Genomic DNA, 19,696 nt, shown 5'->3' with positions numbered 1-19,696 from the left:
TTCTTGGTGTTGGTAGTGATCTCTCCTTTCTCATTCATGATTTTATTAATTTGAGTCTTCTGCATGTGGATGTCCACTTTATCTTCTCTAATTTCCTGGTTGACCCTTTCATCTTTTAGCAGGATGGTCCTTAACCTCCATGTGTTTGAAATCCTTCCAAACTTTTTGAGATTTAGTTCTAATTTCAAGGCATTATGGTCTGAGAATATGCAGGGGACGATCCCAATCTTTTGGTATCGGTTCAGACCCGATTTGTGACCCAGTATGTGGTCTATTCTGGAGAATGTTCCATGTGCACTTGAGAAGAATGTGTATTCAGTTGAGTTTGGATGCAAAGTTCTGTAGATATCTGTGAAATCCATCTGGTCCAGTGCATCATTTAAAGCTCTCGTTTCAATACTATGTTGAATAGCAGTGGTGAGAGTGGACATCCCTGTCTGGTTCCTGATCTTAGGGGAAAGGCTCCCAGTGCTTCCCCATTGAGAATGATATTTGCTGTGGGCTTTTCGTAGATGGCTTTTAAGATATCGAGGAAAGTTCTCTCTATCCCTACACTCTGAAGAGTTTTGATCAGGAATGGATGCTGTATTTTGTCAAATGCTTTCTCTGCATCTAATGAGAGGATCATATGGTTCTTGGTTTTTCTCTTGCTGATATGATGAATCACATTGATTGTTTTACGAGTGTTGAACCAGCCTTGCATCCCGGGGATAAATCCTACTTGGTCATGGTGAATAATTTTCTTAATGTGTTGTTGGATCCTATTGGCTAGTATCTTGTTGAGAATTTTTGCATCCATGTTCATCAGGGATATTGGTCTGTAATTCTCCTTTTTGGTGGGGTCTTTGTCTGGTTTTGGAATTAAGGTGATGCTGGCCTCATAGAATGAGTTTGGAAGTACTCCATCTCTTTCTATCTTTCCAAACAGCTTTAGTAGAATAGGTATGATTTCTTCTTTAAACGTTTGATAGAATTCCCCTGGGAAGCCATCTGGCCCTGGACTCTTGTGTCTTGGGAGGTTTTTGATGACTGCTTCAATTTCCTCCCTGGTTATTGGCCTGTTCAGGTTTTCTATTTCTTCCTGCTCCAGTTTTGGTAGTTTGTGGCTTTCCAGGAATGCGTCCATTTCTTCTAGATTGCCTAATTTATTGGCGTAGAGCTGTTCATAATATGTTTTTAAAATCGTTTGTATTTCCTTGGTGTTGGTAGTGATCTCTCCTTTCTCATTCATGATTTTATTAATTTGAGTCTTCTCTCTCTTCTTTTTGATAAGGTTGGCTAATGGTTTATCTATCTTATTAATTCTTTCAAAGAACCAACTCCTGGTTCTATTGATCTGTTCCACAGTTCTTCTGGTCTCAATTTCGTTGAGTTCTGCTCGTATTTTAATTAACTCTCTTCTTCTGCTGGGCGTCGGGTCGATTTGCTGCTTCTTCTCTAGCTCCTTTATGTGTAAGGTTAGCTTTTGTATTTGAGTTCTTTCCAGTTTTTGAATGGATGCTTGTATTGCGATGTATTTCCCCCTCAGGACTGCTTTTGCTGCATCCCAAAGATTTTGAACAGTTGTATCTTCATTCTCATTAGTTTCCATGAATCTTTTTAATTCTTCCTTAATTTCCTGGTTGACCCTTTTATCTTTTAGCAGGATGGTCCTTAACCTCCACGTGTTTGAGGTCCTTCCAAACTTCTTCTTGTGATTGAGTTCTAATTTCAAGGCGTTATGGTCTGAGAATATGCAGGGGACGATCCCAATCTTTTGGTATCGGTTCAGACCCGATTTGTGACCCAGTATGTGGTCTATTCTGGAAAAAGTTCCATGTGCACTTGAGAAGAATGTGTATTCAGTTGAGTTTGGATGTAAAGTTCTGTAGATATCTGTGAAATCTATCCGGCCCAGTGTATCATTTAAAGCTCTCGTTTCTTTGGAGATGTTGTGTTTAGAAGACCTATCAAGGGTAGAGAGAGCTAGATTGAAATCACCAAGTATAAGTGTATTATTATCTAAGTATTTCTTCACTTTGGTTAATAATTCGTTTAAGTATTTGGCAGCTCCCACATTCGGGGCATATATATTGAGGATTGTTAAGTCCTCTTGCTGGATAGATCCTTTAAGTATGAGATAGTGTCCCTCTTCATCTCTCACTACAGTCTTCGGGGTAAATTTTAGTTTATCTGATATAAGGACGGCTACCCCTGCTTTCTTTTGAGGACCATTTGAATGGTAAATGGTTCTCCAACCTTTTATTTTCAGGCTGTAGGTGTACTTCTGTCTAAAATGAGTCTCTTGTAGACAGCAAAAGGATGCGTCCTGCTTTTTTATCCAGTCTGAAACCCTGCGCCTTTTGATGGGGTCATTAAGCCCGTTCACGTTCAGAGTTACTATTGAAAGATATGAGTTTAGTGTCATCATGATATCTATTCAGGTCTTGTTTTGTGGATTGTTCCACTGGACTTCTTCTTAAAGGGGAATTTTGAGAGTCCCCCTTAGAATTTCTTGCAGAGCTGGTTTGGAGGTCACATATTCTTTCAGTTCCTGCCTGTCTTGGAAGCTCTTTATCTCTCCTTCCATTTTGAATGAGAGCCTAGCTGGATAAAGTATTCTTGGTTGCATGTTCTTCTCATTTAGGACCCTGAATATGTCCTCCCAGCCCTTTCTGGTCTGCCAGGTATCTGTGGAGAGGTCTGCTGTTACCCTAATACTCCTCCCCATAAAAGTCAGGGATTTCTTGTCTCTTCCTGCTTTAAGGATCTTTTCTTTATCATTGGAATTTGCAAGTTTAACTATTAAATGTCGAGGTGTTGAATAGTTTTTATTGATTTTAGGGGGGTATCTCTCTATTTCCTGGATCTGAATGCCTGTTTCCCTTCCTAGATTAGGAAAGTTTTCAGCTATGATTTGTTCAAATACATAATCTGGCCCTCTGTACCTTTTGGCACCCTCTGGCACCCCCTTTAAACGTAGATTTTTCCTTCTGAGGTTATCATTTATTTCCCTTAACCTTTCCTCATGGTCTTTTGATTTTCTCTATTTCCTCTGATTCCTTCCTTGCCATCAGCCTGTCTTCTATGTCACTCACTCGTTCTTCTACCTCATTAACCTCATCGTTTGGACCTCCAGTTTGGATTGCATCTCATTCAATTGATTTTTAATTTCGACATGATTAGATCTATATTCTGCAGTCATGAAGTCTCTTGGGTCCTTTATGCTTTTTTGTAGAGCCACCTGTAGCTTTATAATAGTGCTTATGAATTGGCTTTCTGACATTGGATTGTAATCCAGATTTTGTAACTCTGTGGGAGGGAGGACTGTTTCTGTTTCTGTCTTTTGAGGTGAGGTTTTCCTTCTAGTCATTTTGCTCAGTGCAGAGTGGCCAAAAAGAAGTTGTATTGGGAAAAGGAGAAAAAGAAAGAAGGGGAAGAAGGAAAGAAAAAGAAAAAAGGAAGAAAAAAGAAAAAGAAAAAAAAAGAAAAAGAGAAAAGCGGGAGGGGAAGCAAACGGAAATCAAAAAGCAAAAAAACAAAACAAAACAAAAAAACAAGGGGGAGTATCCTCTGATTCTGTATACTGCAAGTCCCTTGACTTCCCCTGGAACTTTCCAGTGCTGCTTGGTCAATAATTTGTTTTTCCCGTCTGTCTAGCTGGTCTTCTGGGGGAGGGGCCTGCTGTGCTGATTTTCAGGTGTTTGCACTTGGCGGAGCTGCTCAGCGAAAGATATTTAAGCTGTTTATCCTGTGAGGCCACTGTAAGGCTCAATGGGGGTTGTTTACCCCGTGAGGCCCCAGGAGTAACAACCCCAGTGGCGGGGCCAGCTCTGCAGCCCTGGAGTCAGCCCCCGCAGTAACTCCAGAGCTCTCTGTCTGCAGGGCCTGGAGGCTCCCGGGCGGGGCCGCTGATCTGCTCAGCTCCGGGCAGGAGCGTCCTCGCTGTCCTGGGCCCTCCCGGCCCCTGCCTGTCCCGGGGGAGGCCGGATCCTGGGCTGTGTCCCGGCGCCCTGTGCTCCGGGGCCTGCACTGTTGGATTCGCGCTCCCGCCCCGCAGCCCCCTCCGCGGAGCCGCCGCCCGAGCCCCTCCGAGCTGCTCCGGCCCCGCCGTGCGCGCTGCAGCCCTTAGGGAGCTCGGCGCACTCTCCCGGGGCGCAGGTGTCTGTTAGTGTCCCCGGGAGCCCGAGGGCATCCCCGCCCTCCTGGGTCCTGCCCCAGCTCCCTGTGAGCCCCTTTCCGCCCGGGAAGGTTGGTGCAGCTCCTGCTCCTCCGGGACGGGGCTCTCCTGTCCTGGGGACACTCGCCCCGGCCTCAGCCCGGCTCCTCGCGGGGCCCCTCCCCCTTGGAGGCCTTTTGTTCCTTTATTTCTTTTTCCCCGTCTTCCTACCTTGATAGAAGCGCGAACTCTTCTCACTGTAGCCTTCCGGCTGGTCTCTCTTTACATCTCAGGCCGAATTCGTAGATTTTCAGAATGGTTTGAAGGTTATCTAGGTAATTTGGTGGGGACAGGTGACTTGGGGACCCTACTCTTCTGCCATCTTGCCCCTCCCTCCTACAAGGATTTTAAAAGTTAAGGTTTTACTCTTGTGTTTAAGGATTTTAGATCACATTGTCATTATGAGGAATAGCTGTAGAACCTTAGGCTAAGGAACATTAAGCTTTTCTGAAAGCATCCTGTATTATTCATGTCTTTCCTGTATTTTATATTGGGCAAGTTTAAAAAGCTTGCAGGCCAGGAGTCTTGCCCTTTGGGTCTGGAGCACATCTTTCAAATGCAAACCAACTTTGCAAGTCCCAGCCCCACCTTCCTCTGACTATCTCTAGGCAACCCAGTAAGGCAACCCAGTATGTATGTGCCCTGCCCTACATCAACCAGACAACCCTAAATACCCTTTTGGCTCAGAGCTATACTGCTCCATGAGGGAAGGTCCCAATCCAGTCTGAACTTTACAGATAAAGCAAGATTTGGTCACTTATTGAATCTCTTAGAATCCTTATGGTTAAAAAAAAAAAAATGCCTGGACGATTTCAACCTGTCGTTGGGGTTTAGTGTTTTTAATTTCCAGTGTACAGCTGTTGTTGGGGTAGCAGCATGAGGCAGTCTGGTTGAGCTAGGATTGCTTCTCTTTCATGGGGGTAGATTGTTATATGTGGGTAAATCCTTTTTAGACATCAGATTAAAAATGGTGATTGTAGTGTGGCAAAACTTCTAAGGGCTTCATATGCTGCATAACTTTTGAGAAAGAGGAGACTAATCAATATCTGAAACAAGCTTGATTTATGGCTTTGTTCCAGTTATTACTGTGTAACAGAAACACCCAAAACATAATGGCTTAAAACAATTATTTCTTGTAGGTAGTGTGATTGCTGCACCTGGAATTAGCTGAAGTCTCGTTTGGCTGGCTAAACTTATCCAATGACAGGGCTGGGCCAGAAGTTCTAAAGAGACTGCTCACCTGTCTGGGGTTATAATTTGTCCTCTTGTAATTTGAGTTTCTTCACAGTTTGGTGATTTTAGAATAGTTGAACTTTCTGTATGATGATTAGGTTCAAGAAGGAAAGAGTTGGCCTGGAATTTCTGCCACTTTCTACTAAGCCAAAGCAAGTTATAAGGCCAGTACAGATTGAAGATGATGATAAAAAAGAATATCTTTTTAGAATGGAGCAAGAAAAGGAATTGATACTGTTTTCCTTTGACCATCATACTAATCAAAGAAGGGTTATACTTACAGTATCAGTCCAGGACAGTAAGAAGTGATACGAGGTTTTGGGAAATGGATTCAGGGATTAGTGGGCTTTAAAAAACAGGAGTGTTGAGAGACTGACTGGCTTTCAGTTGTAAAAGTTTGGTCACCAGAATAAGGTTGTGGCTGACTTTCTAGAACAGGGTCATAGTGAATGCTGTTGCTGATTGGATTTCAGAAACATGGAGCTCTTGGGGTGGCTGGCCTTCATAAGCCTATGTGCTGATTAAACACTGATCAGTTGATCTGGTGATCAGTTGTTTCTAATCCGTTGATCCTTGTGGTTATTAATTCATGGCTTGAAGCTCTGGCCAAGAGGCAGTCCTCCCCTCCACCCTTTGAAAACCAGGAATATTTTATTCCCATCAGTATTTTAAAAGTCCTTTCATTAGTACAGACTTTTTTTTTTTTAAGATTTTATATATGTATTCATGAGAGACACAGAGAGAGAGACAGGTTCCACACAGGGAGCCCAATGTGGGACTCGATCCTGGGATTGCGGGATCATGCCCTGAGCCGGAGGCAGATACTCAACCGCTGAGCCACCCAGGTGTCCTAGTACAGACTTTATTCTTAATTACAGGTTTGGCAGAGTTAATGGATTTTCCTCAAAAAGTAATAATTTTTATATAATTTTTGATTGAGAAGCCAGGAGAAAGTAGAAAGCAAATTTGCTTTTATTTATTTATTTTTTAAGATTTTATTTATTTATTCATGAGAGAGAGAGAGAGAGAGGCAGAAACATAGGCAGAGGGAGAAGCAGGCTCTATGCAGGGAGCCTGATGTGGGACTCGATCCCGGGACTCCAGGATCACACCCTGGGGTGAAGGCGGCGCTAAACCACTGAGCTACCCGGGCTGCCCACAAATTTGCTTTTATAGGAGGTTGAAATGAAAAAACTCTAAAGGCATAGTAGCTATAATTAAGATGGCATGTTCATGTCAGTGGTGGGTAGAATATTGGTAACAATACTGTATTTGAGTATTCAGAAATTATATAGATAAGAAACCAATTACTAAATATCACAGTAGGTGTTCATTAGTGGTAAACAGCAGAAAAATCAAGGCATGCTTAAGAAGCTGAGCATCTCAAAAGTTATCATTTGGAAGTCACAGACAACTAGTTGGCAGTGCAGCATTTGACAATCATGAAGTTTAGGAAATAAAATCATTTTACTAGTGCTGTAATAATAGTAATGTAGATAACTAGTAATGTAGGTGATGGAGTTGGGTATTGTAAGGTTTTTGTTATTAGATTATGTTAAATATGACATACAGATCATCATGGGATAGTGAGAAAATTCTAAAATGATATAGGGGAAACTGGCCATTGACTTGGAAAAAATATTTTAAGCAGGGACCAATTAATTTGTTTTAATTTACACAATGTTTATTTCCTACATGTACTGCTACATTCCATCAGAAAATGTTCCATTTTTTATGATAATTCAACAAACAAAACACATTTATTTGAAAAAATTCTAATATTTAGGCTTTTAACATACAAATACAATGTACAAAATAAATACACTGCACAAAAACCACCCACCCACAAATTGCTGTGTGCATCATTTCTCAAACACATAACCTATATAAAAGTACATCCTATACATTGTTCTGATGTTTTCAGCTCTAGGTAACAGAAAAATTTGACTTTGTAAAGTGCCAGGTAGTAACTATTTTAGGCTCTCTGAGCCTTATGATCTGTGTTAGAACTACTCAACTCTGTTCTTTTAGTGCTAAAGGCAGCCTCAGGCAAAACAGAGACAGATGGTTTTTTTATTAGTCTTGTAATAAAACCTTATTTATGGGCATAAATTTGAATATAATTTTCATATGTCACAAAATAGTGTTTATTTTTTTCCATCTATTTAGAAATGTAAAACCATTCTTGGCTGTAGGCTACAAAAATGGGCTTTGGGTCACATCTGAATATCTGAATCATTTGTTGGAAAATGCACAACCAAGCCAAACCAAGGCACTATAGCAATAAAGTGAGTGATCCATGTTGGTAGCCAACCTTTTTTTTCCAGCATAACTCAAGAAATACAAATTATAATTTTAATAGTATCTAACATATGCTTTACTTGTGTCTCAGACACTATTCTAAGTGCTCTAAAAATATTAACTCATTTATACCTCAAAGCAATCCTAATGTTATCACTTCTCTTTTATAGAAAAGATAACAGAGGCACAGAGAGGTTAAGTGGCATTCCCCATGCTGGAATTTGAGCCTTGGCAGTAAGAGCCCAGAGTCCACACTTTTAACTACTACCATGTTGCTTCTACTATGAAGAAAAAAGCAGTGATCAACATTCTTAAAACATTCATACAAAATTCTAATGCAGATAGCTCTGCAATCTGCTAAAACATCAACAGTAAGATAGATATTACTTCTTTACATAGCATTATTTGTTTTTATTATAGAGTGTTTCCAGCTGTTTTTAAAAATAATTCTGGTCTTTTCTTATGAATAAATGTGTTCCTAACGTAAAATTTGGCTGACCATGAGACAGTTGAAAATTTTACAAAAACACATTTAGCTTCTTTCTGAAGGATTAGTTCAGTAACATCTACATTCATTTAAAAATGCCAAGAGATAGAAAAAGATGCATTACAATTTTAAAAGAACATCACACTTAAAATACACATAAGAGTAACAAGAGGAGTCAACGCTGAGATGTAATGTGAAATACTCTCACATACATGAAAACTACTGAACCAAGGGTACATATTTACCTGTGTACAATCATGGATGGGCTCTACATGCACATAAACATCCATAAGCTGTCTTGTAGTGCACTGACACACATTAGTTGTACATACTAAAGGATTCTTCACATGTTTGTGAGGATGTCCCCTGGTTTTCTCAATGTGTTTGTGCTTTTTTAAAAGCTTTAAATATCTAGACATTTGTAGGTTTCTTTAAAAAAAATACTCCAGAAAACAAAGTCCCTCAGAATCCAGTTGCTACAACATGACTTTGGGTGTAACTAACTGTTCCGCTTACTCAGTATAGATTGTCTCTGAATTTTTGTTCGGAAACTTTCACATATTTGAAATGCCTACAAAGGTTCTATCCTGGCATCAGAGATCTGAAGTTCACTGAAACCTCAATTCTCAATAAAACCTTCTGTGCCTGTTACAATCTGTGCCTTTGAGTGTTCCAAGTCCACCTGGTGTAAAAAGTTTCTGAATGCTCAGGAAGGATACTGGTAGGAGCTTCTTATTTGTGAGCTTTTGGATGGTTGCCCTGACAGAAAATTTTCTGACATTGAATTTTTGTTATAGGATTTCTCTCGTGTGATTTCTATGTTATGCAATATAGTGTGACTTCTAAAACATTGGTCTCCCTCATGTTTTACTATTTGTTGGTTGTCTAAGACTTAGTGAAGTCTGACATATGGTAAAAATCTCTCCCTTATAGATATAAAGAACTCCTGTGTATTTCCTTTCTGTCAAGAAAGACTGACTGAAATTTTTCTAGATGGATGATATTCCTAATTTTTTAGTCTTGTGTGAATTATCCAATTATTCTGAAGGATGAATGCCTAAAAAATTCCCACTTCATATTTATCAGCTTTTCCCCTCTGTGTGTGTCTTCTGATGTGCAGTAAGTTTTGATTTCTGAATAAAAGTTTTCCTACATTCCTGACATTCATAGGGTTTCTCCCCTGTGTGTTTTCTCTGATGTATGATAAAATGGGACTTCTGAGAGAAGGACTTCCCACATTCCTTACATTCATAAGGTTTCTCTCCCGTGTGTGTCCTTTGATGTAATCGGAGGACTGAATTCACAGAGAAAGATTTACCACATTCATGACATTCATAGGGCTTCTCCCCTGTGTGTTTTCTCTGATGTTTAGTGAGGTCTGATTTATAGTAAAAGTTTTTTCCACATTTATTACATTCAAAGGGTTTCTCCCCTGTGTGAGTTCGCTGATGTACTGTGAGGGCTGACTTCTGGTAGAAACATTTCCCACATTCCTTACATTCATAGGGTTTCTCTCCTGTGTGAGTTCTCTGATGAGTTTTGAGGTGTGAATTTCTGGAAAAGAATTTCCCACATTCCTTACATTTATAAGGCTTCTCCCCTGTATGTGTTCTCTGATGTACTGTGAGGTGTGATTTCTGGGAAAAGGATTTCCTACATTCCTTACATTCAAATGGTTTCTCCCCTGTGTGTGTTTTCTGATGCACCATGAGGTATGCCTTAACATAGAAGAACTTCCCACATTCGTTACACTCAAAGGGCTTCTCTCCTGTGTGTGTTTTCTGATGTTCTACAAGGTGTGGCTTCTGGTAGAAGGATTTCTCACACTGATTACATTCGTAGGGTTTCTCCCCTGCGTGAGTCCTCAAATGTCTACTAAGCGATGACAGGTGATAGAAAGTTTTCTTACATTCTTTACATTCATAGGTTTTCTCTCTGGTGTGAGTTTTCTGTTGTACTGAAAGATCTTCATTTCTAGAGCCAGATTTGTCACATTCCCTGGTTTTGTTCTTTGAATGAATATGCTGATGTATTATGAGGATAGACTTCTGACAGAAGGACTTCCCACATTCATTGCATTTATGGATTTTCTCTCTGGCATGAGTTTGCTGTTTTTTTGTGAGTTCTCCATTTCTAGAGAGAAATTTCCAAATTCAATAATGTCTAAGGCATTCTAGCTAAGAACCAATTTCTAGAGATTTTTCCCATATTGATTAGATTCATATTCCCCACTATGAATGTTCTCTGACAGACACTGTTGTTTGACATTTGGTAGAGGGAACGTTCCCTTGCATTGTATCCAGACTCTCTCAAATGCCTGAGATCTACTTTGTGTAACAAAGCCTCCCTTACTGTGTAACTCAGAAAAATTAAAAGGCTACTTTAAAGTTTGAATTTCTTGGTCCTAAATAAGATCTCCATTATGGAAGAGAGCTTTCCCATTTGCATTATATGTTTTAGAATTCACTTCAGTGTTAGTTTTCTCACATTTAATATTAACTAGTGCTTTCCCACTTCCAGTACTCCTATCAAGACTTTCTTATTACAAGGCTTCTAATCTTAAAACTGAAATCTTGGACTTGCCTTGAATTTTCGGCTCGGCTTTCCTGGTATCTTGCTCCTAGGTCATGAATTTTCCATAGGTCTTCTACAAAGGAATCCAAAATTTAAAACCATATAAATCTTAATGTATTATTATGGTTGTAGAGTTGATTTTTAGGCTTCAGGTCAATCTCCCCAAATAAAGGACCTCTCAAATGCAAATTTCCTCTATCCTATTTGTTTAGAAAAAAACATAAACATTAAAAACTGCTGTAGCAGACCAGGGAAGAAACGTGGTTATAAACCAAGTACCTCTAACACTTTATAAATATGGCCTTAAAAACTCAGAGGAAATGTTAAGGAAAAAAAATGGGGAGCAGAGAACAAAAGATATACAGAGTACTGCTGAACAAGACTCAGAATGCTGTAAGCCCATGATAGACAAGGAAAATTAGTAGACAGTTGTGTTCACTGGAAATATCAGGAGAAGATGAAAGTGGATGAAAAGCTAACAGGTCTTTGTCAGCTCAGATCTAATTTGCTGGGATATTTTAGCAGACTATAAACTTCTACTTGATTTCCTCTGTATCCATAATGACAATTTAAATGCTAATGCTAAAGTGATTTTGTGAGAACATCAGTTTCCCGGTCTATGGAAGAATAGTTCTACACTGTGGGCTCTCACTCTCCATCCAGCTGGCTTAATTTTCACTGGGACAGTATATTCAGGAATGCATATATGCAAAAGGAAAGATGACTAAAATGCATAGTGCAAGCCATCATAAAACAGGATGAACTCCCCTTTGCAGCAGAGATTTTCAAGCCTGACCACCAAATACTGCATGTCCAAAGCAGTGCTATCCACCACTCAACACCAGTCTTACTCTGCTTTCATAGTTTAGTTCCCACATCACTGCTTCTATTTACTGCATACGGACTTGTACAAGGCTAACTGGGACACAGAGGAAACGAGATCCTGTGTGTCTCTGGTCTTAAGAAAGGATGAGCCCTTGCAGGAGTTACAGAGAAGACTGTGCCTGTCTCTTGTTAATGCACATTGTCTTTCAATAAATATCTAGTGTACAACTAATAAGTACTGGCATTGTTCCTGGTCCTTGCAACATGTAAGTGGACAAGTCAGAAATAAAGAAAGCATTTAAGGAAGCAGATCATCCTAGTTGCTTTTTGGTTTGTTTTTAGTTTTTTAAATCTTAGTGTTAACAACGCTCCGTGTAAGGTATGGTAGATTTTAGAAGGGATAATTAGTACTTTGTGTGAAAGACAGACCTTATCTAAAAGGAAGTACCAACTCTGAAATAATATAATTGATGAAACGCATAAAGATTTATAATCTGATTTTAGAGTTTAAAGAGAGAATAAGTTAATAAAACCGGTTCTGAGACATTGTTAGTAAAGGGAGAGAAATGGCATTTGGAGAAAAATTTATCAGCAGATTTAAGATTTAACACTTTTAAGATTATATAGTGTTCTAGAATTCCCAGTAACTGCAATTCTAGAAAATAGACAAAAATCGAAGACAAGGTTAGGTAAAGGTTAGATATTGTATACAGGAAAGAAAAGTAACTATTTTTAAAAGTCTGGAACTTATTAGAAGGAACGTCTGTGGAAAAATTAAAACTCAAAGTGTGATTTATGTTGCTTGCATATGCTCATCAAGTGTCCTTGGTCATTTCCAGAAGTATCCAGCATTTGAATATATTTCTGAAGGCAAAAGGCATCAACCACCTCACTAGCAACAGAGGCCATAGGTCCTCACTCACCTGGGGAATTCCAATGTGGAAATTCTACTTCCAGTATCCACGGTTGTTTTCCTTGCTTCAGCTTGAAGACTGCGTTTGGCTTATTCACATGGTAACCTATTCACGGAAAAGTATATAATATAGATTACTTGGAATTTAGGGACTCTGAAGGATAAGGAAGTGTCATTTTAGGAGAACAATAAAGGTCCCACTTAGGCTTGGCATATTTAGATTTAGATTTTTTTCAGTGGGGAGGGTTGGGACACAAATATTTTTTTCTCATACCCTAACTGGATTCATCAACTTTGACCTCAGAAACAAAGCTAATATTTTGCAGTCCTGCAGAGACCTTTCCCAGCAACTGGGAAAGGAAATGCAAAGTACTGGTAGTTACATATGGGGAAGTTTTTCTCACCCACTGAGATTAGGTGACCATAGTTCTCTTGCATCACTTCCCTGTATAAGGTCCTCTGAGCAGCGTTCAGTAACTGCCACTCTTCCCGGGTAAATTCCACAATGACATCCTTGAATGTTACTGGTCCCTGTAACAACATATTTCAGTTCAAACTGAAGTAATCAGAGTAGAGTACTGCGAAAAAATTCACATAACTAGCTGGTAACAGTGCCAACTATAAAGTTTCCTCTAGAAACTTAACATACTTTGCTACATAGATGAAACGTTTAATGTGTATTTACTGAGATGCCATCCATGCCTGGAACTCTTGTTGGAGATACAAAGATGAATGAAAGCAATTATTCCTGCTGTCAAAGAGCTTACAGTCTGACAAGGAGGCAAAGATGTAAATGTATGAATGTATTATGTATAGCTGGTACTCTGACAGTATCTTGTATGTACAAGATACAAGATGGTCACAATGAGGATGGGTATTTGCATTGTGTATTATCAAGTCAGATTTTACTAGGTAAAATAACAAACTTGTGGAATAAAGAAAAGAGAATTGGCAAAGGCCTTGGTGGTGACAAACTGCAAATTTAGGAAAATAACAAATAAGACAGCATACTATGGGAATAGGAAAAATTATTTAGAAGGTGATACACTCCAGTCAGGTGAAAGAACATGGAATAATTCTGAATGTGACTGTAGGCCATAAAATACAGATTTTACATACTCAATTGGTACCTGCTTGTTAATATATATTTATAATTATTTATTAAAAATTGACACATTTTGTTTTTCTGCTTATAAGAAAGAAAAATATGAATAGATATTCTATTTCACACTATTGTTACACTTTGTGGGCTGTCCTGCACATCTTTGGGATGGTCACCCATTCACTCTGTAGATGCAATTACAGAGAACAGGGAGCCACTGAAGAAACGGATGTTAAGTACTAGACTTACAGGAGTAGACTGGTAGTTTAGTGTTTCGAAAATTAAGTAAATTAAGAGGCATGTGTGAACGATAAACATTTAAAATAGCAGGAGTGGGGACAAGAAACAACTTCACTGGAATTGAATAATTACTGAGAGAAGAGGGAGGTCAACTCCCACAGTATCTATATAGTTTGATAATAGCTAGAATCATAATGCTAATTATTTTCATTCTCTCATTTTTGTTGATAGGACTATATAAGACTGAAATTTCCTCCAATCATTGCTTTGCTTATATTCTATAGAATCTGGAATATAATGGGAAAACTTGAAGAATTCCTTTGCTGAATATAAATTCTTGCTTCATACTTTTTTCTTGAAAACATTGTTCTGCTATTGTTTTATATATATGTTGCTAATAAGAGATATGTCAATTTTATTTTTTCATCGGTGAGTGATGTGGACTTTTTTCCTGTGACCTAGAGGACTCTTTTTTTCTCTACTTTTAAATAAGTCTAGTAGTTTTATTAGAATCTCTCTTGGGTGTTTACAATTCTGGGTCAGTTCTCTCTGGCACACAGAGCCTTTTCATTTTTTTAAAAAAATTTTATTTATTTATGATAGTCACACACACACAGAGAGAGAGAGAGAGAGAGAGAGAGAGAGAGAGAGAGAGGCAGAGACATAGGCAGAGGGAGAAGCAGGCTCCATGCACCGGGAGCCCAACGTGGGACTCGATCCTGGGTCTCCAGGATTGCGCCCTGGGCCAAAGGCAGGCACTAAACCGCTGTGCCACCCAGGGATCCCCACAGAGCCTTTTCAATATGTAATTCAGTTTTTCTTTTATGGAAAGTTTCCTTGGATTAAATATTAGCTTTCTTCCGCTATTTAGGTGTTGTTATACAGGGATTCTACCTTAGCTCCTATTTGTTACTCTCTCTTCCTCATCCTTGTCGATTCTTACCACCACTCCCTCCCCCACTCCATGGCCTCTTTCAGTTCTCCTTCTACATATCATTTATCATACTTTCATTTATCTTCTCCCACAGATGCACTGTAATTTAATCTGACAGGATTTTCTTTTCTACTATTTCTTTCCTGAGTTAATTTGCTTATATTTTATATTCACTTGTTTTTCTGAGTTTCTGAGTCTTTAACCTCTGGATTTTAAAGTTATTTTACATCTGAAACTCCTTAATATTGGAAAGCTGTACTCTCCTCCGCTTTGTCTAGGGGAGGAGAAAGGACATCAACTGAATAAGTGTCAATTCATACATTCTACTTTCTTCTAATTTTAGTATTGCATGCATGCTGAGTAACATTTTTTGATCATGATCTCATTTTATGGTGAGGAGGGATGAAAGTGTTAGCCTCATCCTTTGTTCAGAAAACTCTCTGTTGGCATAATATATTCACATTCTTGAAGAAAACAGCAGTATGGGGGTGATGTCTTTAGATTCTGTGATTTTTTTTTTTTTTAGGACACTAAATTTCACCTTCTTGTTTTCTTATTTGCCTTCACTACCAAGCACACAAGGGATTCTACTTCGTTTCCTCTGTGTTGCTAACTTCTTAAAGCTGCCATCTGTGTTACTACACACATTCTAAGTCCCTTCTTTTTTATTTCCAGTGCCAGTACTTGGACCCCACTATCTCAGACCTCTCCTCCATCTCCGCAGTCAGGGTGGGTTGGGTGCCTCTGCTTGTGGCAATGCTCACTTGATGTTTTGTTGCTTTACAACTATGACATCACCATCAAAAATTTTCTCTTCTATCAGTCCCCTCCTGACTTCCTGCTCTGGGGTAAGCTCCAAGCTGCTTTTGCCCATGACAGTGATCTCTCAATTTATACATAATCAGAGGTTTGTCTTCCTAGCTATATCATAGGAGGAGATTGTGCTGTGTGTAGAAACATTTGTATTTTGCCAACTAACATTATTCTGTGGCAACTAGGAAATCCATAAAGGAAAACTGGAAAACAAGAAAAAGAATCAGTTGGGCAGGAGGAAACAATGAGCTGAATTCTGTTCACACTGTGAAGTGACCGTGGCTGGAACTATCCATTTTGGCAGAGATACATGTAAGTAAATTTCCACAAATAATATTGTCACATATATAGAAAATCGGGGTTCCAGAAGAGTAAAAAAAAATAAAAAATAAAAAAATAAAAAATCTAAAAGCAACAATATTCAAGGTTATGGTAGGAGAAACTAGGCCAAGACTGAAACCTGACAGAATTTTTCTAAATATAAGGGCAGGCCAGGAGGAGTGTTTAGGAAGCCAAAGAAAGATTCACAACTAATGGGCAGTTATAGTTCAAAACTCAAATGTAAAAGTCCAAGGTAGAGTAGCTTGGTAAGTGCACAGCAAAGGAGTAAAAGCTGTAATCATTGAGCATGACAATTTGAGAAATTATTGGAAGACTTAAAATTCATTAGGTAAGAGAAACCAGCTTTTGGACACATATCCTAACAGCTCAGGAAAACATCTTTGCTCAGAGTCAAAGGACTGGAATTTGATAAGGACAGCAGAATAACTGATTTAGTAGGGAAACTGATCAAAGCAAAGCTTGTGTGATTCCTTGTTCCCACTCCCACCTCCTTTTTTTAAAACAAAAACAGCATTTGGTAGAAAGTAAAAGCTGGTGAAATGAGCTCACCATATAAGGAGAGGCATTCAGGGGCTTGTAGTATGGAAACAAGCAGACCAAAAGAGAAACACAAAACTATGTTCTGCGCACATAGACATTTTATTCCTTTTTAATACATATGGATTTCTTAAAAGGCAACACTTGTGATGTAATACTTCTAAGTACTATGTTCTTATAGTATAGCTGTATCACGTCAGCAATTAAGAGAATAGCTAAGAGAATAAGAATAAAGCTGACATGTGACTTGGTTCTGACATATGCTGAACCAAAGATGAAGAAGCATCTTCAAAGTTCTAATGGAAAAGATTCTGAATCTAAACTTTCATGTCCTGCAAAAATTTTCATTCAAGGATAGGAAAAAAAAAGTTTTCATAAACATAAAGGTATTAAAATCACACAAAACTATACACATTTTCTCCAAAGAACTAGACTATGCATAAAAGAAAACAAGAAAGAAAAGCACATGACAAATGAGAAATAACAGGTAACAGATTACTAAGAACTTACTTCTGGTATAGCCATAATAGGAAGCTGTGGAAGTTAAATTGGATTGCTTTCAGAGACACTGAAAAGAACTGGTCTGCTCTGTAAACTAAACAATCACATTGTCATTTCTAGATACTGGTAAGTATGTTAGCAAGATACATCTTTTCATGGAATATGCACTGACGGACCATTTTCTGGCCAGAAATCTTAAAATAACTGAAATAACAAAATAAATTCTCTGACCACTACTGATTTAAATTTAGAAATTAGTTGAATCTGGTGGCTCAGTCCATTAAGTGTCTGCCTTCAGCTCAGGTCATGATCCCAGGGTCCTGGAACAGAGCCCCACATTGGGCTCCCTGGTCAGCAGAGAGTCTCTCACTCTGCCCCTCCCACTGCCCATGCTCTCTTGCTCTCAATTAAGTAAATTAAATCTTTAAAAAATTAAACTTAGAAGTCAAGGGAAATAATAACAAAGTTATCTGGAAAATTGCCAAATATTTGAAATAATGTTGAGCACTTTGTTTAGTGTTACTGGAAGACAATGACAAAGTTAGTTCCCTGAAAGATTAAGAAAATTGATAGTTATATCCAGTATGACCATGAAAACAAGTTAACAGTATCAGAAATGAAAAGGGGGATAATTCCTTCGGCCTTGCAAATATTAAAAGACTAATAAAGCAACACTATGAGCACTTCTAAGCCTATAAATTTGAGAATTTAGATGAAATGGACTAATTGCTGGAAAGTAACAAAATTCCATATCTCACTCAGGAAGAAATACCTAAGCTGAGTAGTCCTATATCTCTAATAAGTAAATTGTCTTTGTAGTTAAAAAGCTTTTGAATGTGAATGATGTCACAAGAAATGGTAAAGTAGAGAGCTTCAAAAATGGGTCCCTCCACTGGGGCAACCATTAAGGTAGACAATACTGACAAAAATCAACCATTTCAGAACTCTAGAATCTAATCTGTAAAAACTAATGAAAAACTTGGAGCAACCAGGGATGTACTTAAGAAAGCAGCTGCTAAATTTGAAGGAAGCATTGTGGTATTTCTGCTTACCCACCTACCAACCCCCTCTCCAGTGTAGCAGGGGCAGTACAGACAGGGCCAGTGTTCTTGGTGCAGTTTGACAGGGTTGAACAATATAGACTGTGTTCAAAATCCGCTGGGTTTTGATCTGTCTAGTGGTTTCCTGGTGGATGAGTGCAGAGGCTTGCCTTCATTTTGTCCTTTTAAGGCTGGAATGGCATTCTGGGCCAGACTCCATTAAAAATATGTAAGGACATATACTATCTGTGGCCATGTGGGGCAAGGGGTGATAATGGAACAAGCACAGACAACTCCAAATGCCCAGGAAGGAGGAAGGTAAGGAGGAAGATACTAGGCAGAATAAGGACTTCGAAGGACTATAGTGCATAAACCAGGGAATCCAGAGAGCAATGTGCATGCCCAGGGCTGGACACAGGCTCAGAAAACACTTGAGAGGACACTATGTTTATATGCATCTCTGGCTAATTTTCGGACTCTTCAAAAGAGGGGAAGGCTAAGGCAGAAGGGTAGGCAGCCTGTGTTGAAGGAGTGCCCTATCTTAGAGCCAATCTATAAATATCAAGTGAGTATTTGATTTTTCTTTTTGGTTCCAGAAGTTTAAGAAAATCTGTCAGGTCACTGGGTAACCATTGAGATAATGGTACAGAAATGACAGTGACCACACCTGACAAGGAATATAGTGTTTGAAAAATTGTGAAAGTAAACATGAACAACTACAACCTTTAGCAAGCAACAAAAGCAAACCCTGGGGAAGTGGATAATTTGATTTCCAGAGTAACCACATTATAATATTTAAAATATTATACTTTTTAAAAAAGATTTTATTTATTCATGAAAGACACACACACATACACACACACACAGAGAGAGAGAGAGAGAGAGAGAGAGAGAGACAGAGAGAGAGAGGCAGAGACCCAGGCAGAGGGAGAAGCAGGCCCTTTGCGGGGAGCCTGATGTAGGACTCGATCCTGCGACTCCAGGATCAGGCCCTGGGCTGAAGGTGATGCTAAACCACAGAGCCACCTAGGCTGCTCCAAAATATCCATACTTTAACAAAAAGTTATAAGGCATAAACAAGTAGGCCCATTCGTAGGGAAAAAAAATTGACAGGAATCATCCCTGACCTAGTAAATATATTGGTTTAAGAAAAAGTTCTTTTAAGTATGCTCAAAGGGCTAGAGGAAACCATGGACAAAGAACTGAAGGAAACTAGAGCAATGTATGTACATACAATATCAATAAAGAGAAGTTATAAAAAGAAAACAAGAAGAAATTATGAAGTTGAAAGGTACAATAACTGAAATATAAAATTCACTACAACAGATCAAAACAACAGATTTGAACAGGCAGAAAAATCTGTAAAATTGAAGATAGTTGAAATGAGTCAGTGTGAGGAGCAAAAGGAAAAAAGAATAAAGACAGACAGAACCTAATGACCTGTGGGGGCACTATTACCCATAATGACAGAAGCAAAATGGGAGTCCCAGAAAGAGAAGAGGGAGGAAAAGAGACAAAATATTTGAGGAAATAATGGCCAAAACTTCCCAAATTTGATGCTAGACATAAATCTGTCCATACAGGAAACAAAATGAAGTACAAAAAGGATAAACTCAAACAGCTCCATACAACATATTTTAATCAAATTGTCAAAAG

General features: G+C 38.8%; 1 protein-coding gene across 7 annotated transcripts in view; it reads right to left on the bottom strand.

Annotated features, from left to right (window-relative positions):
- Nucleotides 1-7,093: 7,093 nt before the first annotated feature.
- ZNF25 (zinc finger protein 25) overlaps nucleotides 7,094-19,696 on the bottom strand; it is a 32,876-nt gene continuing 20,273 nt past the window's right edge. For all 7 annotated transcript variants that reach the window (XM_055308798.1, XM_055308804.1, XM_055308801.1 and 4 more), the window contains 4 exons: nucleotides 12,936-13,062; nucleotides 12,542-12,637; nucleotides 10,803-10,866; nucleotides 7,094-10,352 (listed from right to left, as the gene is read on the bottom strand). In XM_055308798.1, the coding sequence (XP_055164773.1) occupies nucleotides 9,302-10,352; nucleotides 10,803-10,866; nucleotides 12,542-12,637; nucleotides 12,936-13,062 (1,338 nt within the window). In that variant the 3' untranslated portion in view covers nucleotides 7,094-9,301. The remainder of the gene's footprint in view (nucleotides 10,353-10,802; nucleotides 10,867-12,541; nucleotides 12,638-12,935; nucleotides 13,063-19,696) is intronic.

Source organism: Nyctereutes procyonoides, unplaced genomic scaffold (genome assembly GCF_905146905.1).
Source record: "Nyctereutes procyonoides isolate TBG_1078 unplaced genomic scaffold, NYPRO_anot_genome, whole genome shotgun sequence".
Classification (NCBI taxonomy): Eukaryota; Metazoa; Chordata; class Mammalia; order Carnivora; family Canidae; genus Nyctereutes; species Nyctereutes procyonoides.
This window is presented reverse-complemented; position numbering and strand designations above follow the sequence as displayed.